Here is a 20,062-nt window from a genome sequence, read left to right on the forward strand (position 1 = left end):
ACAATTTTCAATGTCAACCTTGAACCCCTCCATCCGCTCCATATTCGAATGACATCGTCCCTATTGCACTGTTCACAGCCTGACCACCTTGAACACCTTCCCCCACCTCCAATTGAATCCGCAGCACCAATTGACTTACGAAGATGGCTTCAGCAAAGCAAGTTTATATTGGCATTATCGGTTCGTGAACACCTGCCTGTACTCTGCAGCTTTTCCTTCTCTTGCAATGCTAACCAGCTGTATACAGGTGCCGGCGGCGTAGGAAAGGCTTTCCTGTCGCAGCTCGAGCAGCTCGCCAAGCGCCCCTCAGGCCCCAAGCTCGTCCTCTGCTACATCTCTACCTCCTCCAAGTCCCTCTACCACAGCAACTACACCCCGCTCGACATCTCCAGCGCCATCTCACAGCTCCAGACGAACAGCGTCGGCGCGCCGCCCGCCCTGCCCAAGGTCGTCGAGTACCTTGCCTCCGCGCCCGGCGGGTCCAAGGCCGTGCTCATCGACAACACCAGCAGCCAGGACGTTGCCGAGTCGTACCCGGCCTTCCTCAGCCGTGGCGTCAGCGTCGTCACCCCCAACAAGAAGGCCTTCTCGGGCAGCTACAAGCTGTGGCAGGACATCTTCGGCGCCGCGGCGGCCAGCGGGGCCAAGGTGTACCACGAGTCGAGCTGTGGCGCGGGCCTGCCCGTCATCTCGACGCTCAACGACCTGGTGGCCACCGGCGACGAGGTCACGCACGTCGAGGGCGTGTTCAGCGGCACCATGTCGTTCCTGTTCAACTCGTTCGCGCCCACCGAGGGCGCCGGCGGCAAGTGGTCCGCCGAGGTCAAGAAGGCAAAGGAGCTGGGCTACACGGAGCCCGACCCCCGGGACGACCTCAACGGCCTCGATGTGGCGCGCAAGCTGACCATCCTGGCGCGTCTGGCGGGCCTGCCCGTCGAGTCGCCCACGTCCTTCCCCGTGCAGAGCCTGATCCCCAAGGAGCTGGAGTCCGTGGCCAGCGGCGACGAGTTCCTGCAGAAGCTGCCTGAGTTCGACTCCCAGATGGAGGAGGTCAAGGCGTCTGCCGAGAAGGAGGGCAAGGTGGTCCGGTTCGTGGGGAGCATCGACGTGGCCAGCAAGCAGGTCAAGGTGGGCCTGGAGAAGTTCGACCGGTCACACCCTATCGCGGCGCTCAAGGGCTCCGATAACATTATCAGCTTCTACACTAAGCGGTACGGAAGCAACCCTCTGATCATCCAGGGCGCCGGCGCAGGCGGTGAAGTCACCGCCATGGGTGTGACAAGCGATCTCCTCAAGGTGCTGTCCCAGATATAGACCCGCCGGGGCCCGTTCCCAATATCACAAGCATAGTCAAATCGACGCGCAACCACCCTCATCCCCTGAAATATCAATGACGCTGAAAATGAACCATGCTCCATGGCTATCATGACAACCAAACTCCTCGCTCTCGCTCCAACATTGTATATGTTGCTCTGTGCGCCATTGCAGGAAATCCCTTGTATTTGTAGAGGACCAGATAAGACATGTGATTGTTGCTCGTCGTCGCGTATATCCTAGGACGTGGAGACCGGGTGCTTAAGTGACTCGCGCCGTCGTCTCCTTGACGGGTTGGTGGTAGTGGTGGGCGGCCGGATCAGGCGGCAGACCCAGAGAAGGAAGTCGAAGCATATGAGGGCCACGAGGGGTAGGAAGAAGGACAGCGCCAGTGCCAACTGTGAATTTGGAATCATGAATCAGCATTCCGGCCCCCGATTTCAGGTACTGCTCAACAGCAAAGATAAATCGGACGGAGGGTGGGGGGGACCGGGGGAGACCTACGAAGCACCAGGAGATGAACTGCATCCACGACGTTGAGCTCGACACCACGCTCCACTCCATGATCTTGGAGCGCGCAAGTGACGCGAGTTCAGGTAGAGACGCCATGCTCAGGGGAATGTGGACGCGCATCTGGGGGAAGTGTGGGGAGACCGTGATCACTCCTGGAGTCGCGACTCGGGGCAGCAGGGCTCAGCTTGCTGGTTGGCTTGTTGGCTTGTTGGCGGCCTGTTGGTTTCTGCAATTGGGTTTGGCGAACAGACGTCTCGCTGCGAGCTTCGGGGGTCTGCAGTCGATACCAGCCCAGGTACAGTAGGTATTTTCCGACTTGTTGGCGTGGGGGGCCGCGGCGTTTTTTGTCTTCTTTTTTGGTCGTGTCGGAAATCGAGGACGTCTCAAAACAATCTAACGAGTGATAAGATGATGTGCATGAAGGGAGACAAGGGCGAGTGAGATTGGGTGAGAATTGGCCAGTAAATAAATACCGGACTTGCGTATCTGGGAGCCCTGGGATTTGGCATTTAGGATCTGGTTAGCAGCAATCAAGAGTGGCATGCTTTTCTAGCGGCCCACCCAATTTCCACCCCAGCAGCCCAGCAAAGCCTCGGCAGCCCGGATTGCGGGAAGGGAGCAGGGGCCACTGTCGGTGGGCCCTTGGGTGACAGGTCCGCCCTGCAGATCGTTTCTTAGCGAGTGACGTTGGTTTCCTGCCGTGCCTGTCCCCATTTTTTATCACCAGACTTCACATGCCAAAACAGCACCTCGACGCAGCCCAACGCACCCCAATCTAGATCAGGAAAGCCGCGGGCTCCCCGTTCGGACGGCCAGATTATTACTCCACTGCGACTGGGGGTGGTGTCTCTGCATCGTATCACGGATCCGAACTCTTCGTCTCATCGGGCCACGCATAATGCCACAGGACCCAAATCTCTACGGCCAGCGGGCCCCCAAGCGCCAGAAGAAGGAGATCGCCCTCCCGAGCTCCCTCGCCTTCTCCTCCGAGCTGTCCTCTCTCATCGCGAACAAATCCTCCTCCTCGACTACAGCCCGGCCCCGGCCATCCAAGTCAAAACCAGATCTCTTCGCAGGCGTAAAAGCGAAGCGGAAGGCCGAGAGGCAGGAGCGCGAGCGCGACGAGGGGAAGCTGGTCCTGAAGGATGCGGTCGGCACAGAGGACCAGAAGAAGGAGAACGAGGCCGCCCGGCGGAGGATGGAGGAGAAGGCACGCCTGTACGCCGCCATGAAAAGGGGCGACTACGTGGCGAAGGAAGGCGAGGCGGCGCCCCTCGTTGACTTCGACAGGAAATGGGCCCAGGCACAGGAGGACGGCAAGGGGGAGTCCTCGTCCTCGGAGGACGAGGGTGACAATGACGATGAAGAAGACAATGTCGACAACGAGACTGTCGAGTACACGGACGAGTACGGCCGCACGCGGCGCGGCACGCGGGCGGAGGTGGCGCGCATGGAGCGACGGCAGCGGGTGAGGGCGTACGCGGCGCAGGAGGCGGAGACGATGAGCGCGCGGCCCAAGGCGCCCGAGAAGGTCATCTACGGCGATGCGATCCAGAGCGAGGCGTTCCGCGCGGCGGACGAGGACAAGATGGAGGAGCTCGCCCGGAAGCGGGACCGCAGCATGACGCCGCCCGAGATGAAGCACTACGATGCCGACAGCGAGATCAGGACCAAGGGCACGGGTTTCTTCCAGTTCAGCAAGGACGAGGAGACGCGGCAGAGGGAGATGGCCAACCTGGAGGCGGAGAGGCTGAATACCGAGAGGGAGAGGGCGAAAAAGGACGAGGAGAAGGAGAGAAGGCGGCGGGAGGTCGAGGAGCGGAGGCGGGTAATTGAGCAGAGGAGGAAAGAGCTCGGTCAGAAGAAGGCTAGGAAGATAGCGGACAGTTTCCTGGACGGGCTGGCTGCCGATATGGGAGAGGGAGAGGGCGAGGATCAGGGGGCCAAGGACTGACAGCTCTGGACACAGCATCTTAATTAAGCCATAAGTTGAAAACAAAACATACATTCATATCACCTCTTACTGGCCTGCGTTCCAGGTCATAAAACTGCCGAACTGAGCAGCAAAGGTCGGCAGTCGTTCGCGGTTGCACAGAGTTGTCAACACCATGCGCAAGCCGTCGTGGGAGATACTGCTACCTGAAGGGCAACTAAATAAAGTCTCACTGGTTCGAGCCATCCTGGTAGTACCTGCGGAATGAGAAAACAAGCCCACCAAAATATCATTAGCTCGAGTGGCAATCCGCTCGTATGGGTGCCGTACCATTGGGTGCCAACAGAGATGTACCGAAGGCGATGGCCGTCGAACTCGTTGGCCAATTTTGGTCATGAAAGTCCTATATTACGAGATATTCGCTCGAGACGTTTTTGGCATTCCATTCGAACAAGTTTGTCCCTCTCGGCACAGTCTAGCCAGGCATGTGATCGTGGTGGTCGCCGTTGCTGGGGCTCGCGCTCACTACGTCTGAGCTCATGAGGACCATGACGTAGCAAACAGTACTTGTATTTAAGGCGGCCAGACAGCACCTAGTCGCTTGCCTACACTCTTCCAGCTTCTTCGGGAGCATTGTCTGTACCCGCCTGGTCAGTTGTTGAACTGCGGAGGGAAGTTGCTCCTGTATCCGAGCTTGAGAGACACGTACACGGCAGACCAATCGTGAAAAGTACTTGATTGCAGGCCCAAATAGGTCTCGACACTCCTTTGATTTCTTTCACCGCGGTTTCTTGCTTGGAAACAGCTGCGTCGCTGTTCACTGCCCTTGTGCGTATCCAACGGTATGCCAGTGCTCACCTACAGGATTCCGCGTGCAGGTACATTGTGCACACTTTTGGTTCTGTATAAACATCCGGTAACTTGATGCTCTAGAACATATAAATACATGTCTTGTCCCAAGTCTATCTAGCCAGGGTGACCTTTTCGGACGTCCGTTGAAATTCATTCGTGTCCTCACGGAAAACTTGACGGCCACGAAGGTGTTGATCCATAAGTGCGAACACAACCTAACATTGCTCAGTATTCTCACGTTGAAATCGCATATAGACAGTACAGAGATCAAGGGGATATCGACTACAACCTGCCATGCTCAATGTGGTGCTGCGATAGAGCCCAAGCCCTTTGAAAACAGTCAGTCACTACAGGGGGGCACCTCAATGTTGACGACATTAAACACGAACCACGCTCATGTATTTTCTCATGCGATCATTGTTCAGACAGTCAAGAAATCTTCAGATTGCTCTTGATTCATTCGCTCAGTGGTCCCTCATCCCATGGTCCAACTCGGCTACGTAAACAATATACATTCAGTGAGCCCTTCAACTTAGGCCCCTCCTGATGCTCACCCTTCCAGATGCCCTGGCGATGATGACGATGATGACGATGATGAATCAATCATTAGCGTTCTGGAAGAGCATTATCCCCATCGTCTCAATCCTGCTCTTCCTGATAATACCAACCGCCCTCATCCCTAGATCTCTCTATCGTCGATATCTGCGCGCCGTCCCTCAGGATACACACACAGATAGGGAGGGAGATCGACCAAAACAACCACGCACACAAAGGCCGAAGCTTTTTTTTGAAAACCAAATATGTCGCCGCATATGCCGTCAACTCCGTCCGGTCCAATAAATGTCGCACAGCTGAGATGTCGCACAATGGTAATAAGGAACAAGGTAGGAAAATGAACCAGCCCAGAGCGCCGGTCGCCGCGCAAGTTGCGAGAAAGCACCACCAGTCGCCACAAGTATCCTCTCCAAAAACATAACAAAAGCCAACAACGCCCTCCATCCCGCCTGTGTGTGTCGGCGCTTATGCGCGTCGTGGCTTGGTTCTTCTGCAACACCACCGCCCGCCCTAGGCCGCCACTGTGTCTTGATTTGTGGCAATTGTAATGACGAGTGAAAGATATGGGTCACGATGAGAACCACATGCACCCGCAGTTGCTCATGTCACCGTCGCCGCCGCTGTCCCGAGGGTACAAGAATCCCCGCAGAGCATCGCGCTCCCGCTTTTGCTTGAAGTGCCCGTTGCCGTATTTCCCCTTCCGCTCTGCTTCTGGCATTACTGGACCCGGCTCGTCTTCCTTGATGTATACAATTACCGGTTCGCCAGCGTCGTTCGTAACGGGTTGCGTGGTGTTATCCGGCATCACCCTCACCTGAACGCAGTATGGCGCAGGTGCCGAGTCAATGCGACGCTCTTTCACCTTGACGGCCCTCGGGTAGGGAGCGAACGGCATGAAATCAATCACTTGGCTTGTGACCGCTGATGCAGCGCCGGAGCCCGTTGGCGTCGGGAATGAAGTAGGTGTCGGTCCCGGTGGTGGCGTGATCGTACCGGTTGACGCTTTCGTCTGGGAAGCGTAGCTGCTGTTCTGTTCCGCATATATGAACACCTCAACAAAGGTGTCAGGCCAATTGCAGATCCAAGGTTTGCTGCCCAATGGTGCGACATCTTTGCGCTGGAAGTCCCCGGGACCTGGCATGAAATTGCCTCCGTTCCGCCGGATCTTTGAAGTGCTATCTGTTGACAACAGATCTTCTGGAACAACAACAGTCTTGTTGTATGGCAGCATCCTAAACCATGCTGGGCCGCGCTCCTTGTCAAATGTGTCGTTGACCAGCTGCATGCCCATGGCAGGTTGGATGACAGGTGGCTGAGCACCATAAGCCAGTAGGTTTTTGCGGTCCCCGCCCGGGAAAGACGTGTTAGTCTCAAGGAATATATCGTAGTTACCCTCCTCACCGAGCTGAGGGGCGTTTCTGCTAATCGTCATCTGAACGTGGACTGCCTGCCCAAATATGAGGTTGCAAGTCCATGCTGAACTCTGGGCCGTGTTCTCAAAACAAGTGTTGGGTGACTTGTTGAGGCTCAAAGGCAGGCCATACACGCCTGTCGGGAGTGGAGGTAGATCGGTAGGGGTCGGGATGGGAGTAGCATCGTAGGTTATGGTCATTGTCGGAACGCCATCCTGAAATCTAAGCCAGACGAGTTAGCTTTGGCCAGTCAGTCCGAGTCGCTCAGGTGGATAGCCTTACTGTGAAGAGTTGCCCTTTCGAGGTGGCTTCTTATGTTTGGACAGCAGAGTCCCAACCACAGCCCCAACGATGATAATGACCACGACAACGGCGGTGACCGTCATGCATATGGCCCAGTAAGGTACCACGCCGCAAGCTTTCCTTTTCGCAAATTTCTGGAACTTGTTGAGTTGCGGTTTCTCGGACACTTCTGCTGCCGCGGCAGTGTTGATCTCGTGGTGGCTCTCGTTGGTGAAGCTCCTGGCGGACTGCCGTGACTGTGGAGTGCCAATGTCTTCAACTGAATCGAACTCTGGGTTTCGAGCAGCCAGTCCTAGCCCACCAGCACCTGATACCGCCCTCGTAGTGTTTAGTGGTACCGCGGCTGCTGCGACCGAAGGCCCTCCGCTCTGACGCTCCTCAGTGTCTCGTATTTTCCGGTTATAATATTCATCCGGGTATCTCGTGTATGGTGGTAGCTCCTCGGTATGTCCATCTGGGCCAATGATGTCACCTGCTTCCTCGCCCTCTGGCCCGATGCGGCGTTGGTAAGGATCTGAGGAACTGGCAAAGCCGACAGGGATGGCGGGCACCGCGGGCACAGATACTTGACTGCTCGTGTCAACAAAGGGATTCTGGGGGTACATAGAGTAGGGATGCGTGGGGCCGCTGGGGCCAGTGTACTCGGATTCGGGCCTTGTCGTGGGCGTGGATGAAGTGGTCGTGACACTTGATGTCCTTGCCAGCCGGGGGTTTTGCGAGTACATCTGATAAGGATGAGAAGGTGCAGAAGGGCCCTCATATGGCGTCTCCTCGGGGACGTAGGGCGCGTCGGTTGAGACACTGGACACGCGAGAGGGATGGGCCGGCGACATGGCCCATAGCACCGTCATGTCTGAGGGTGAAAGAATCACGACCCGAGGGAGGTTTCGATATGCTGGAACGATTCAGCCGGGGCGGTGACGTCGTTTCTTGGGTCGGTTGTGTGACGGTGGGAACGGTCGACGGGTCTGACTGGACACGGGAGGTTTGTGGATCGTCAAGGTCGGCGGTGTTCATGGGCTGGGGCCGGAACCCATCCGAGATGCCCAAAGCCAAGAGAGCATAATCGTCGTCGTCCACGTCCAGTAACACTCCTCCTCCGCCCTCTTGCTGCATTGATATCCTCCTCGACGTCCTAACCGAGGCCCTCCTCTCGGGATCAGACGCTTTGCCGCTGGTGTGGTCCATCTTGAGTCGCAACGCTCGAAAGGCGTCGGATGCTGTGGCTGTGGTTATGAAGCCGAGCCGGCGTCGGCGGGCAGTGAGCGATGCTCAATGATTCAATCGATGGTTGAACTGCCGTGGCGCTGGGGGCCGCAGGTTCGATCCGCCGAGAGTAAATGAGGAGCCTGTGAAACCATCGAATTGTCCGACAATGTCCGCCCCGACCCGAGACAAAGCAATTACTTTTGATGCTGCGAGGTACCCGATCCGTGCTACGATTGACCTCGATCGATTATTTCTCGTCCCGTTCTCTCTCTCCGTGGTGATGACTGCAGTAGATTCCTGGTTTCCCTCACGGTCGTTGATGTCGCCGGTGGTGTTGACGCCGCGTGATGTGGGTGAGTGGTGTGGATTGATGGGTGGATGGATGAAATGGATGGATTGGGTAGAACGAAGAGAAGGAGGGATTGATTAGTGTCGAGTCAGGACCAAGAGAACGGAGCGTGTCAGAGTGGGCGTGTGCCCGGATTGACGCTGCTGACGGAAGAAGCCGCCCAGAATAGGGTATAGCGTCAAGGAAAACGGACTTGAGGATGCCACCAAAGACGGGGCGAAGGGAAGTAGAATGAACTGGACCGGACTGAAGCGAATAGAATCGATGACGGGACGGGACAGATGGGCAATAAGAGAGAGTATTCCAAGGCTGGTGCTGGATTTGGGCCGGACCAGACTTGGGTGGACTGGGCGGTGGATTGAGTGCGGGTGCGAGCCACACTCATATTTGCTCCTACCACTCTGCCACTCACTCTGCAGCAGGGGAGGAGGGAGAGAGGGGGGTCGAGGGAGGGACCAGGGCACGGCTCTGGCACTTGGACAATTCAGGAACAAGCATGGGCAGGCTGGGGGTTTCGGACCTGGACTTGGGGGGTCGGAGGGCTGCCGTCATTGGTGGCCTGGGCTTCGGTGCAGTAGTGCGCGCCTGGGCCCTGCTGCTGCTCCTGGTGCAAGTCTTGGTGCAAGTCCTCGGTGCTTCGCTTCCCACCTGTTATTCCCTGAAATTTTACTGCGTATAGCCCCAGGAGCCCCAGCAGCAGCCCCAGTTGCGCCTGTGCCCGCCTGCCCACTGGGAAATGCACCTACACTTGCCCCGTTCACGCCCCTTCTCCGCCGGAGTGGAACCGGTTGGAGCATGCTGGCCCGCTCGCCACTACCCACTCCCAGCCAGGTTATCCTGTGGGATAATCGCTTAGGCGGGCTGGCTCCCAGCAAGATACAACATCGGCCGGACTGCTCGGCTGCTGATCAGGTCGACACATTATGACTGTAACCATCACGGTGGCGTTGGAGATAATGGCCTGCTGCTACTGCGACTGCGACTGCGACTGCGACTGCGACTGCCGCCGTCGTGATGCAACCCCCTCTCTTCCAACTTCAAGTATTGTAGATCGGGAAACGATGATAACCACGCCATCTACCCAGCCCGCTCCTACTCGCACCCACACCCAGCTCAGTGGAGGAGACATCCGCTACAGGGATGCCTGCGTGGAGGTGGGAGGAGGAAGACGAGCAGGAGGCGATCGGGATCCCTGGGGCAAGCTGGACAAGGTTGAGTTGGGCCACCATCTGAGGCTGTGTGGTAGAAGATAACCTTTGGGAAACAGAACAAACACAGCAAAAGACGAAACTCCCACTCAACCCAGCATTGCCATGGCCATTGCCATGATGACAATGATACCAAGGCGCTGGTGACAGGAAATACGAAGCTTTCACCTGGAGTCAGGGGGGCACAGTCCGTCCTCGACTCGTTCGTGCCTTGACACTACTTTTCGGCGCGCCAGTGCCAGGCCACCACAACCTCTTGGCCTCATATCTTTGCAAATCTTGGAAGAGAGCCGTTGTTTGGCCAGCCTATCATCGACGGGAAAACTGTTCTTGTGTGCACACGATAGTATCTAGGCATGGCCGCACCGATCTGCCATCTATCTGGACCTGACTTGGCCATCAACTTGGTATCACGTCATCTGCAACCACATCTCGACACGGCTGCTTGCGGCTACGAGAACAGCAAGAGGCAACATCTACAGACTACAGCTTGGATACATCCTGTCCTGAAGGCCCGGCAGGCGAGGGAGGTGTGCGGACGAGCGGTCGCTGTGAAGCCAGGAAGAACAAACTCCAGCTACTATGTACCAAGATAGCGTCTTCCACACTAACCAGGGTATGGGTTATCTCAAAGGTTCAGGTGCCCATTTAAACGCGATAATTCTGGGGGCCTAAGCTTCCTTACTAATTATAGTAGCTAAGGTAGTAATATAAAATAGGCTTATTAAGGGTGTGGATCCGTAGATAGTGGGCAGGCAGCCGCTTATATAAGCAGCTGCCGTAGCCCAAAACACCATCGCCACAGCCCTCCATACATAGAAAATAACTAAGCAACCTACATACCCATATCATATAGTTTACAGCGTCTCTCGTGATCGCTGCAGTGCTGTTTAGTGGGTTAGGTATACAAAAAGCTATAAGGGTAAATGTAAATACATTAAATAAATATTTAAAACTAAAATATAAAAAATTTAAAACTTAAGAATTAAAGCTTATAAATATTAAAAGATGCCTTTTAAATATTTTTTAATTTTATTATTTTCTTAATTAATAATTTTAATATAAATAAAATATTAAATAAAAAAAATAATTAAGCTTTTTTTCTTTTTTTCTTTTTTTAATTAATTATTAAAGTTATAAGGTTAATTATATATAAAGGCTTTTTAAACTTATTTAATTAACCTTTAAAATTATTTTCATTTATTTTTTTAATAAATTTAATTATAAATTAATTATTTTTTATTATTATATTATATTTTTATTATTATTTAAATATTAAAATTATTTTATTATATTTTATTTTATAAAATATAATATATTTAATTAATAAATATAATTTAAAAATTAAAAATATTTTAATTAATTATTTATATTTTATTTTTTTTATTTTTTTAATAAATAAAATATAATTTATTAAAAATTAAGTAATAAAAGTTTTTAAATTATAAAAAAAATTTATTTAAATTAAAAAATTTATATTAAAGAAAATTAAATTTAAAAAATATTAAATTATTAAAAAGTTTTTTAATTTTTATAAATATTATAATTTATTTATAAATTTTTTAATTATAAAGTTAATTTATTTTTTAATTATATTTTATATAAATATAAATTTTAAATTATATTTAACTTTATAATTAAAATTAATTATAATTTATTTATATTATAAATTAATTTAAGGATTAAATTATAAATTTTTAATATTATAATATTTTAAAATATAAAATAAATTTTAAATTAAGATATTATTAAAGCTTATAAAAAAGATATTTATAAAAAAAACTTATTTTAAAGCTTTAAAAAAAATTAAAATATTAGTTAATATTATATAAAATATTATTAATTAAGCATTATAAATAATATTTTTTTAAAATTTTAAAATTTAAAAAAAGAAAAATAATATAAATTATTATTAAAAAAAGTTATAATATAAATAAAAATTATAATAAGTTTTAAGGTACTTCCTAAGCCGCATTTAAAGATTAAATGCATTTCATAATTAAAATTGAATTCCAGATTAAGTATAGCACCATGGTATGCTTTAGAACACTGCGGCGTTTTATCCGTGATCTGGGCCTAATATTGATGACATGCATAGCAAAGACGTGCATTCCTCCACGAGCCAATTTGGTCATCACCGACAGGGCCCCAGTTCCCACGGCCGCCATCGTCCATGGTCACAGCCAAAACCTAAAGCCCATGAAGCTTAATTCCAGCCAGCCAGCCAGCTGACACCCCTACCCAACCCAAGCCAATCTCGCCGGATCATGGGCGCGTCCCTGCCAGATTGCCAGATTACCTGGTCGCAGGCTGGCAGGGACTGCCTTCCTCCGCTTTGTCCGTCCCACCGGAACCGATGCGACGAGATTAAATGAACGAAATGAGAGCGCCCTCTCACTTTCCACATTCACTATGGAAGGCCGCTTCCGGGCTGCCTGTCCTGCCTACGTGGGTATTGAGATCCCGGTTCGATCGGCCGGCGAGTCAATGACAGCTGCTGTTCATGGAGCCGCCCAGCCGGCCGCCGCTGGCTGGCTTCGGGCCAGTTACTGTTGGAGGTCGGTGATTACCCGCCTGCTTGCAAAAAGATCATCGTTCAGACTCATGTGCAAACCGGTGTGCCACTGCCATCGAGGTTATTTTTAACCCTGTTGGATACGGCGCCCGTGTGCTCTGGCGGCTGACGGGAGAGCAGCACAAACCGTACGTGGTCACTGAACATACAGTACACGCCTGGTAAGGGGAACCTGGCGCCGGTCTCGTGTCTACTTCTGGGCGGCTCTTTGACTGATCGCAGCTGTCTCTCATCCGAGGTGCCAGGTGGCTCCCACCGGCAATACAGCCGGCTCGGTTCGGTTCGGTTCGACAGGCTAGTCGCTGACAACTGGGCTCTCCTCTCTCCTGTCTGATTTTGAAAGTCAAAGTGGTCGAAAGGCCCGTTTCCATGTGGTAGATCACTGATCGCTACGTACCACTAGAATTTAGAGTTGACCCGCGAAAAGAAACGTTTCAGGGTAGTGTCTTGGCACGGATTAGCCTCACCAAACAGTCTCAAGTGCCGAACAGGAGCGGAGTACTGTCGCAGTAGCCAAACTCAAGTGTGGGGCCAGTACCATCACTGCCATTGGGCCAGACAGTCTCTCTCACTGGCCAGACTGGCAGACTGGGTGCTGCACGCACAACTGCGATCGTTCCCGACCTAGCCTTCCTAGCCGGCTTTTTTGCCTGTGTACGGGCCAGCTTTATTTGACTCCCTGTCCTTTGTTCAGAGGCTCAGGGGCACGATTCTCGATTTGGACCCAGTTCGCCATGTGGGGGCAGCCCGTCTCGCCACCCGAGGTGGGTAGCCTCCGAAATCCGCGACACTATTGCGAGAGAAGGGGCGTTTTTTTTTTTATGTCTCAGCATCAACCTCAAGTTCTCCCCTCTGGCACTCGAACCGGAAAGAGAAACACAGGGCCGCAGTCGTGCCCGCCCGGATGATTCCAGATCCCAGGTCGAAGCGGCGCAACCTTCCTGTTCCAACCGCAAGTGGTCGGAGGCATCACGGGAAGATGGTGAAGAATGGGAGCAATGCGACTCAAAGGAACCGGGTGAATCTTTAGCAACCACCCGTTATTATGGAACACTGCAGCAATGCTCGGGTGTTGTCCATGAAGAGAACCAGGGCGGTTCGACTGTCAACAACTTCGGAAAAGCCGAAGCTATTCTTGGCCCCTGCCTTATGATGTTTCGCCTTCCCGCGACTCACACCACGGATGCCTGTCAATGGGCTATGAACCGCCTCCCGCCTTGATTGTGTTCTTGACTCTTGACGAACCCCTCATCACTTCTCTTCCATCTTCAGGGGGCGGGGCAAGCGTAAATCAGCCACAATGTGCCAGATGGACGAAGATGCGATGATCTGTCTGGTGGGAATCCAGCGCCATCACCTGCGCGCCAAGATGTCACGATCGGAATGCTGCAAGACATGGCTCTCACTTGCCTATCAAGGCGTCGATCCGGGCTGCACGAAGGTGCGGAAGAACACCAAAGAAGAAGGCTAGATGTGCACTACTGTACTTGACTGCATGGTTGCTGTCCCCCCTCCAACAGCCACAACGTCCAATCGATCGCCATCACGCTCACCTTATCGGGCCACCTCTTCAGACGAACTCGTCTCCACAGCAGAAGAGGTCTCAAGTGCGTCTCAAGCTCCAAGTGGCCTAAGCTCAAATGGAAGGTGACGATCCTTCGAAACAGACCCGGTGCTACTGCTCGTCTGACCTGGAGCACAGGATGATGGGGACTGCTGTCACCGGCCCTGGCAAAGCTTCGGCCGACTTTTGACAACCTCGATGGCTGGATGGGCATGGGAAGCAGGTCGCAGTGCTAGACCGATTCGATGCTGACAGCCCGGGACGCCATGCCCCGGAGGGACTGCGATCATCCGGTCCTGTCCTCTGCCCAATCAATCACACCCCGCGGACCTTGCCCCATGTCACTGCCATCGCCAAACTCTGGGTCTGCGGCCTCCAAAAGACGTGCCAGCTCCGCTCAGTAAGGAGTCTGAGGACTCAATCGCACCATTATACAGATCTGGCCAACATCGCCTCCCCTTCCTGGTTTCCCCCCGGTCTCCCCCGCCCTTGGTCTCGTGCTCAGCTTCAGCCGCAGTCGCAGTCCACTGACGCGTACGAACAAGCGAGACCATGCACTGCATGAGTTCCAAGTGGATAGATAGGCCTCCAGGAAGGCTAGCTGCTGGACGCGAAGTGGCTGGTCTCTGAACCCCACGCCGTGATCTTGGTCTTGTCGATGAGCACGGCATCATTCTGTCTGGACTACAATCTGAGAGATGCCAATGTCAGGGCTGTCAAGCAGCCAGCTCTGGTGGAAGCAAGGAGGATTATCCCATGGCGAAACGCGAGGCTCGCCCAAGGAAGTCTCGTTGGGCATTTTCGTCGCAGCCATTGGAGCCACAAGGTGCCAGTGGCTCATTCATTCCGTCCGATGTCATTCCCCGGGATCGTCATCTGGCTATCGACGACGTCCGCATGGATGCTTGACGCAACGGACGCCGCGATTAGAGGCCTTGATGGGGCTACCAGAGTGCCTACCTCTGCCCACGCCATCACGATCACCTTGGAGTCCCACTACGCCCTCGCACAACCTTGTGAAGGAGGCAATTTACTTAGCTCACATATTCACGTACATGTGGGCACTGATGGGTGAGTTGCCAATTGACTCCTCATTGGGTCTGTCTATGCCCCCTTCACCCTGGCCAGATTCCTCGGATATATTGTCGCTGCTGCTCAGCTCGCCATGGATCAAGTATGGGTCAAGCTCGGTACGGCGACCAGTGTGGACGAGGGAGGAGTGTTTCATTCATCATGCTTTGGACAGATGACAGGAAGACCGCTGCCGAGGAGTCTCGAGTGGTCACTCTCTGGTTGCGTGGGAGGCTGCGGGGCTTCCTGGGATATCCAAGTGGATGATGGAGGTGCCAGGGTGGAGCGAAGGCCTACGACAAAGCAGTCGACGAGCATCCGGCCACGGACGGATCTGTGACAAGCTCGACCTGGGAGAGTGAGAGCGATGCCCCGCGCACAGAAGTCATCCCTCTGACTTCGTGGATGGAGGGCACCGATGCCATGACGAGTATCCTTCCTATTCGAAGGGCTTTCGGCATTCGAAACCTGGTCTAGCCGCTCGCTCGCTACCTCACACGTCTCCATCGATATGTCAGAGAGGACCGGCTTGCTTATCAGATCCTGTGTGAAGTCAGCGTTGCTCTCGAGGTTGGATGGTGGTATTCGCTACTACGGGGCTTGCAGACAATTGGTAAGTTATTGTCAGTGAGTGCTTTAGCTTTCGAGATGCCCATGGGTGTAACACCGTTATACCGCCTCTTCGTGATTTCGTTGACTCTTGGTCTCATCGAGGGCTAGACTTGATCTGGTCGAAGGGTTGAATGCTCATGTCTCAAGGTGAAAAAAACAGCCGTTGTGCGCACAGGGTCTCTGTTTTCTCTGAGCACTCGTCCTCTCGCGAGCAGTACGGAACGGGCCGAGGGGGTGGAGATACTGGACTCGTAGCTGGAGGGCATCACGTGGAGGACCTGTTCTCTTTGTTCCGAACCGTTGTCCGAGTCACAATGTTGGTCTGATTCAAGTTGACTTCATCATGCAGCGTCGAGGGCCCAGAGACAGCATGTCCCAGAATGCCCCGAGACATGCTCTTTCGTATTCGATTCATGCGTCATGTGTCGAAGGTGTCGAGGAGGCACCATAGTGGAATAAGATGCGTCTTGACTGCTGGTCTCGACGGTGCAGAGAAGAGCCTGTCTGGTGTTCACCGCTTCTGTCACCGTCGTAGCCGTCGGAGCTTCAGGAACGACACCGTAACCGTGCAGTCAAGTAGCTTTCGATAGTGCCGTTCGTCAATCGCGTGCCGCCCCCGAGATACATTAGGCTACCACGTACACTGCTTAGGGTTCACGACCCTGGGAAGACCACACTCGATCGATTAGACCGTCGATGATTTATCCTCCATTGATCATCATCTACAAGCGCCACCGACGAGACTTCATTTGCTCCACTGTAGTGATTAAATTGGCTTTCCTTTTTTGTACCGAGTACTTGCGTCATTATTGAATCCGTGAAACGCACGCGTTTTTCGAGCTGGTTTTCGCGCCGAGCTCCGTCACACACTCTGTCTCCCTCAAGGCCAGAGACTCATCCAAAATCCGCATCCGGGCCCGCAGCCCACTTCTTACGCTGCCGCGCCCATGCAGCCAGCCTTGCTGCCGGTCGGCGCGGCTCTACGCGTCGAACAGCTCATCAGCTTATGAACGTGCGTGCGGGCCGTCCGTCTTGGACCATCGCTCTCGGCCAGGGCTCTCAGGCTGGAGGTGCACCTTCATCAGCTGGTCAGAGAGACAAAAGGTTGGACCGGCGTTGCCGAAGACATGTCTCCCTGAAAGGCGTGGCTGGCTGTGAGAGTCTCGCCCACCAGCACGATTACTTTTCTTCAGCCCTCAAACATGGACAAGCTGCTTCTTCTCGCCAGCAAACATGCGCACCGGAATGGAAAGGATCACCCGAAATGTCTCACGTATTCCCACGTGCATGCTTCTTACTTGCGTGGACCCCCATCCCGGCGGCCCCTGAGCAGAGCTGAAGAGAGCCTTTCACCGCGTTATGCAGAGTCCCGATTGCGTCTGTCACACTCGAGCCTGCAGGTGCCCCAGAAGGCGCCAGAATTTCCCGGGGCCAACAGCATGCGTGCCTCGTGAGGTGAGCAGCCCGTGTGTGTGCGTCTGGTGCGAATCATTGGACGCCGTTGTGCGCGCATTCAAGGCTTCCGACAACCCACACCACCACCCCCGTTTCCAGGCCGGCTGTCTACGGCCCAGACAAACTGGTTGCTGCTGGCGGCAGCTCAGTGCCACTGGCTCCTGTGGCAAGCCTCGCTTTGCACAGCAGCTGGAGTAGTGCATACCCTCCACATGCAGTTTCAGCGCCGTGCTACTGCTGTTGCTGCCGCCGCTGCTGCTGTTGCTACACACCAGATCGGACCATGCCACGCTGCTGCTGCCGCCAGTCAGTCCTGGGCACGCACTTGGCAGCACCTCCCAGGGTGGTCAGCCAATTGCCGCCGGGGATTCTGCACTTGGCTATCTTCACCTTGTGCGACTTGGACCAACTTTGCCTCTCCCTCACCTGAGTCAAAATCAAGCAGACACGACTTCAAGAGAACGGCTTGCTTGATCAGTACAGCAGTCTCCCGACAGATCCGGCAACACAGGGTCTCTTGCGGTTCACAAGCAAGCAGGAGGAGGTGGTACCTTCGCAGAGACCAACGTCGCTACCCGCCTTCCGCGAATGTCAACCTTTCCAATTCGGGTCTCGTCTCGTCGCTCCTCTGCGACGTCCTCACACGGCATTGCCCATCTGCTACCCCATCCGGCGTTTAGCTCTGGGGGCACCATGGGTCTCTGACTCGGGGGCCTTGCCCCTCCTTTCACGATGATGCTGACCACAGAAAGCAGCTCGCACTCGACTACTGGCCACTGCTATCAGTCTGCTTGGGAGCAAGCGGACGGCTAAAATGGCATTTTGGGCGCATGTCGCGTTGGCCTTTAAACACGGTTCGTGGGATTCGCACCTTCTCGGTGTGCTTCTTCTGGACAGGAATCTCCCCTTGAAGCAGGGCGAGAGGTGGCTTGTGAGAAGTGACAACCTGCATGGCGCTTCGTCCCTGGGAGGGCGGGACGAGCATATGGTTCGCCGCTGCAGCTCGGCGTCGGTGGCCCTGCCCGCGGACGGATTGCACTACCCTCCTGCATATCGCAGTGGCGAGGCTCACTCCAATTGATCAATGGCAGTTGCCTGTCTCGAGTGCCTAGCTCTCCCCACCCAGATTGTATTGGCGTCTAGGCACGCACATCCAACATCCGCGTCGTTGGAGACACCCAGTTCCAACGAGACCCTGTGCGGCTCCGGCCTGCAGTCCGGAGAGATCTAACGACACCAATATCGTCACCCACTTTCGACGTCAGTACACAAGATGACGCTCTATCGGCTAAAAACTTCTCGTACCTTTTCCTGGCCCGAGTCTGTAGCCTGTACGCCCCCGTGCCACGCCATACCTGCACATCAGATGCACCAACCAGGCAGACAGGCTTGCTCGGCTACCGTGTCAGTCGCCTACATGTGCTGTCAGCAAGGCCTCTGACTGTTTGCCTACCCTGTCCGTATCTAAGAGCTGGCTGCATTCCTGATCTGCAAGCGCAGAAGAAGGAAAGTGTCGTCCAGAGACCGCCATGTTCTTACTGTGCACCCGCGAGTGGGTGTGGGAGAGGATCGACAGAGATATATTTCTGTTGCCCCCCGTCCTGAAGGTTTCCGCCCGAGGACGCCCTTCCCTTCCGTCCCACGTCGCCCCGTCTCGTCTTGTCTCGTCCCTCCTGTATGCCTTTCTTTGCCTCTGCGAGCTGGGTGACCTCGGTGCTTGGCCTCGACATTTCTGCGGCCAAGCTTCCATCAAGTAGCATTGATCCCCGCAACGCAAGGGCCTGTTTCTGACGCCCCCCCTGTGTCATCACCGTCGCTTACCTTTGAACGGTGTTGGGCGTCGATCCTCTACCCGACCATCTAGTCGCCTAGCCTTGTGAACCTCACCCTCTGGCTGACTTGTGCCCCTTTTGGGACCTCGTTGGAGAGAGCATCTCAGCATTTTCGTCTCGCAAAGCTTGTACTAGCACATCATCGATACCGCACACAAAATGTCGGTCTACTCCCGCCGGTCATCATCCTCTTCCTCGGGGCGTTCAACCGCCTCCACCATCACGGTGAAATCGACAAACCTCAACGTCCCTCGGAGCAAGTCTCTCTCAGTCGTCACCTATCTTGCCGGCGGCGACCCCCGCAAGCACAAGAACCTCCGCCGGCAGAAGACCACCACAGAGTACGAAAATGGCACCTACGAGAGTACCTCGCAGTACTTCTGGGTGCGAGACCCCTACGAATCCACCTACTACTGGGACGGTGACTACGACGACTACGACGATCGGTCGAGCGTCTACAGCGGCAGCTCGCGCGGGAGCTCGCGCCGCAGCAAGCACGGCGGCAAGGGCCGGGGGATGCCAGCTGCGGTGCCGGTGCAGCCAATGCCGCCCCCGCAGCACCCAATGGGCATGCCGGGGATGGGGATGGGAATGCCACCACCGGGGGCCATGCCACCTCACATGGGCGGGCACCCGGGGCCGATGATGGGAGGCGGCCCGCCTCCGGTCCAGGTCATGGATGAGGTCCTGGACGACGACGACGCCAGCTCCATGTACAGCGGGAGCAGCTACCTGAGCGAAAGCTCCTACGGCTCCCACGGGATGCCTCCGCCGCCTCCCCACATGGGGATGCCGCACATGCCGCCGCCGATGCACATGGGCATGGGCCCGCCGCCAATGATGAGCGGTGCGCGTCCCCCGCCGCCACCACACTCGCACCACGGTGTTGACAACGGTGGCGGTGATGACATGCCCGAGTTTTTCAAGCTGTCTTGAACGGGTGACAGGCGCATATGATGATGAGCGTACGATTTATTCATGTGGACAAACTGACGATACATTGTTTTAACATTTCGCGGGTTGGCGTTGGCCGGGAGGGACAGGCCCATTTGGAAGTATTGCTATTATTGAAAAAACAGAACTGCCATGTCAGTCAAATTGGTTGTTGGTTTCTGGCGTTCTTGTCCCTATTTGCCCTTTTGGCATCATCAGGAGGTTTGGACGGTACTCCTGGGAGGGTGGGCTGGTTAATTTGATTCAAGAGCGATGTACATCATGACTCCTTATTATGAGCTCGACCGAAAATACTAAGCACAGTCAAATTACTGATCGCTTGAGTCGAACTTGATTGCCTTGAACAATCCA

The 20,062-nt window shown here is 54.0% G+C and overlaps 5 protein-coding genes across 5 annotated transcripts; 3 read left to right on the forward strand and 2 right to left on the reverse strand.

The window, feature by feature from the left end:
• Positions 1–143: 143 nt before the first annotated feature.
• Positions 144–1,314, forward strand: INS49_008874 (uncharacterized protein; the record flags this gene model as incomplete). Its single annotated transcript, XM_043169611.1, has 2 exons — positions 144–180; positions 248–1,314. 2 exons carry the CDS (start codon positions 144–146, stop codon positions 1,312–1,314), a joined length of 1,104 nt encoding a protein of 367 aa, XP_043027291.1.
• Positions 1,315–1,553: 239 nt separating this feature from the next.
• Positions 1,554–1,923, reverse strand: INS49_008875 (uncharacterized protein; the record flags this gene model as incomplete). Its single annotated transcript, XM_043169612.1, has 2 exons — positions 1,554–1,712; positions 1,819–1,923. 2 exons carry the CDS (start codon positions 1,921–1,923, stop codon positions 1,554–1,556), a joined length of 264 nt encoding a protein of 87 aa, XP_043027292.1.
• An 802-nt stretch (positions 1,924–2,725) lies between these two features.
• Positions 2,726–3,781, forward strand: INS49_008876 (uncharacterized protein; the record flags this gene model as incomplete). Its single annotated transcript, XM_043169613.1, has 1 exon — positions 2,726–3,781. One exon carries the CDS (start codon positions 2,726–2,728, stop codon positions 3,779–3,781), a length of 1,056 nt encoding a protein of 351 aa, XP_043027293.1.
• Positions 3,782–5,735: 1,954 nt separating this feature from the next.
• INS49_008877 (uncharacterized protein) lies at positions 5,736–8,070 on the reverse strand (the record flags this gene model as incomplete). The annotated part of the gene is made up of 3 exons (XM_043169614.1): positions 5,736–6,801; positions 6,862–7,683; positions 7,856–8,070. The coding sequence occupies 3 exons, from the start codon at positions 8,068–8,070 to the stop codon at positions 5,736–5,738; spliced, it is 2,103 nt and encodes a 700-aa protein (XP_043027294.1).
• Positions 8,071–18,916: 10,846 nt separating this feature from the next.
• On the forward strand, positions 18,917–19,693 carry INS49_008878 (uncharacterized protein; the record flags this gene model as incomplete). Its single annotated transcript, XM_043169615.1, has 1 exon — positions 18,917–19,693. One exon carries the CDS (start codon positions 18,917–18,919, stop codon positions 19,691–19,693), a length of 777 nt encoding a protein of 258 aa, XP_043027295.1.
• Between the last annotated feature and the right edge of the window lie 369 nt (positions 19,694–20,062).

Source organism: Diaporthe citri, assembly GCF_014595645.1.
Source record: "Diaporthe citri strain NFHF-8-4 chromosome Unknown scaffold_3, whole genome shotgun sequence".
NCBI lineage: Eukaryota > Fungi > Ascomycota > Sordariomycetes > Diaporthales > Diaporthaceae > Diaporthe > Diaporthe citri.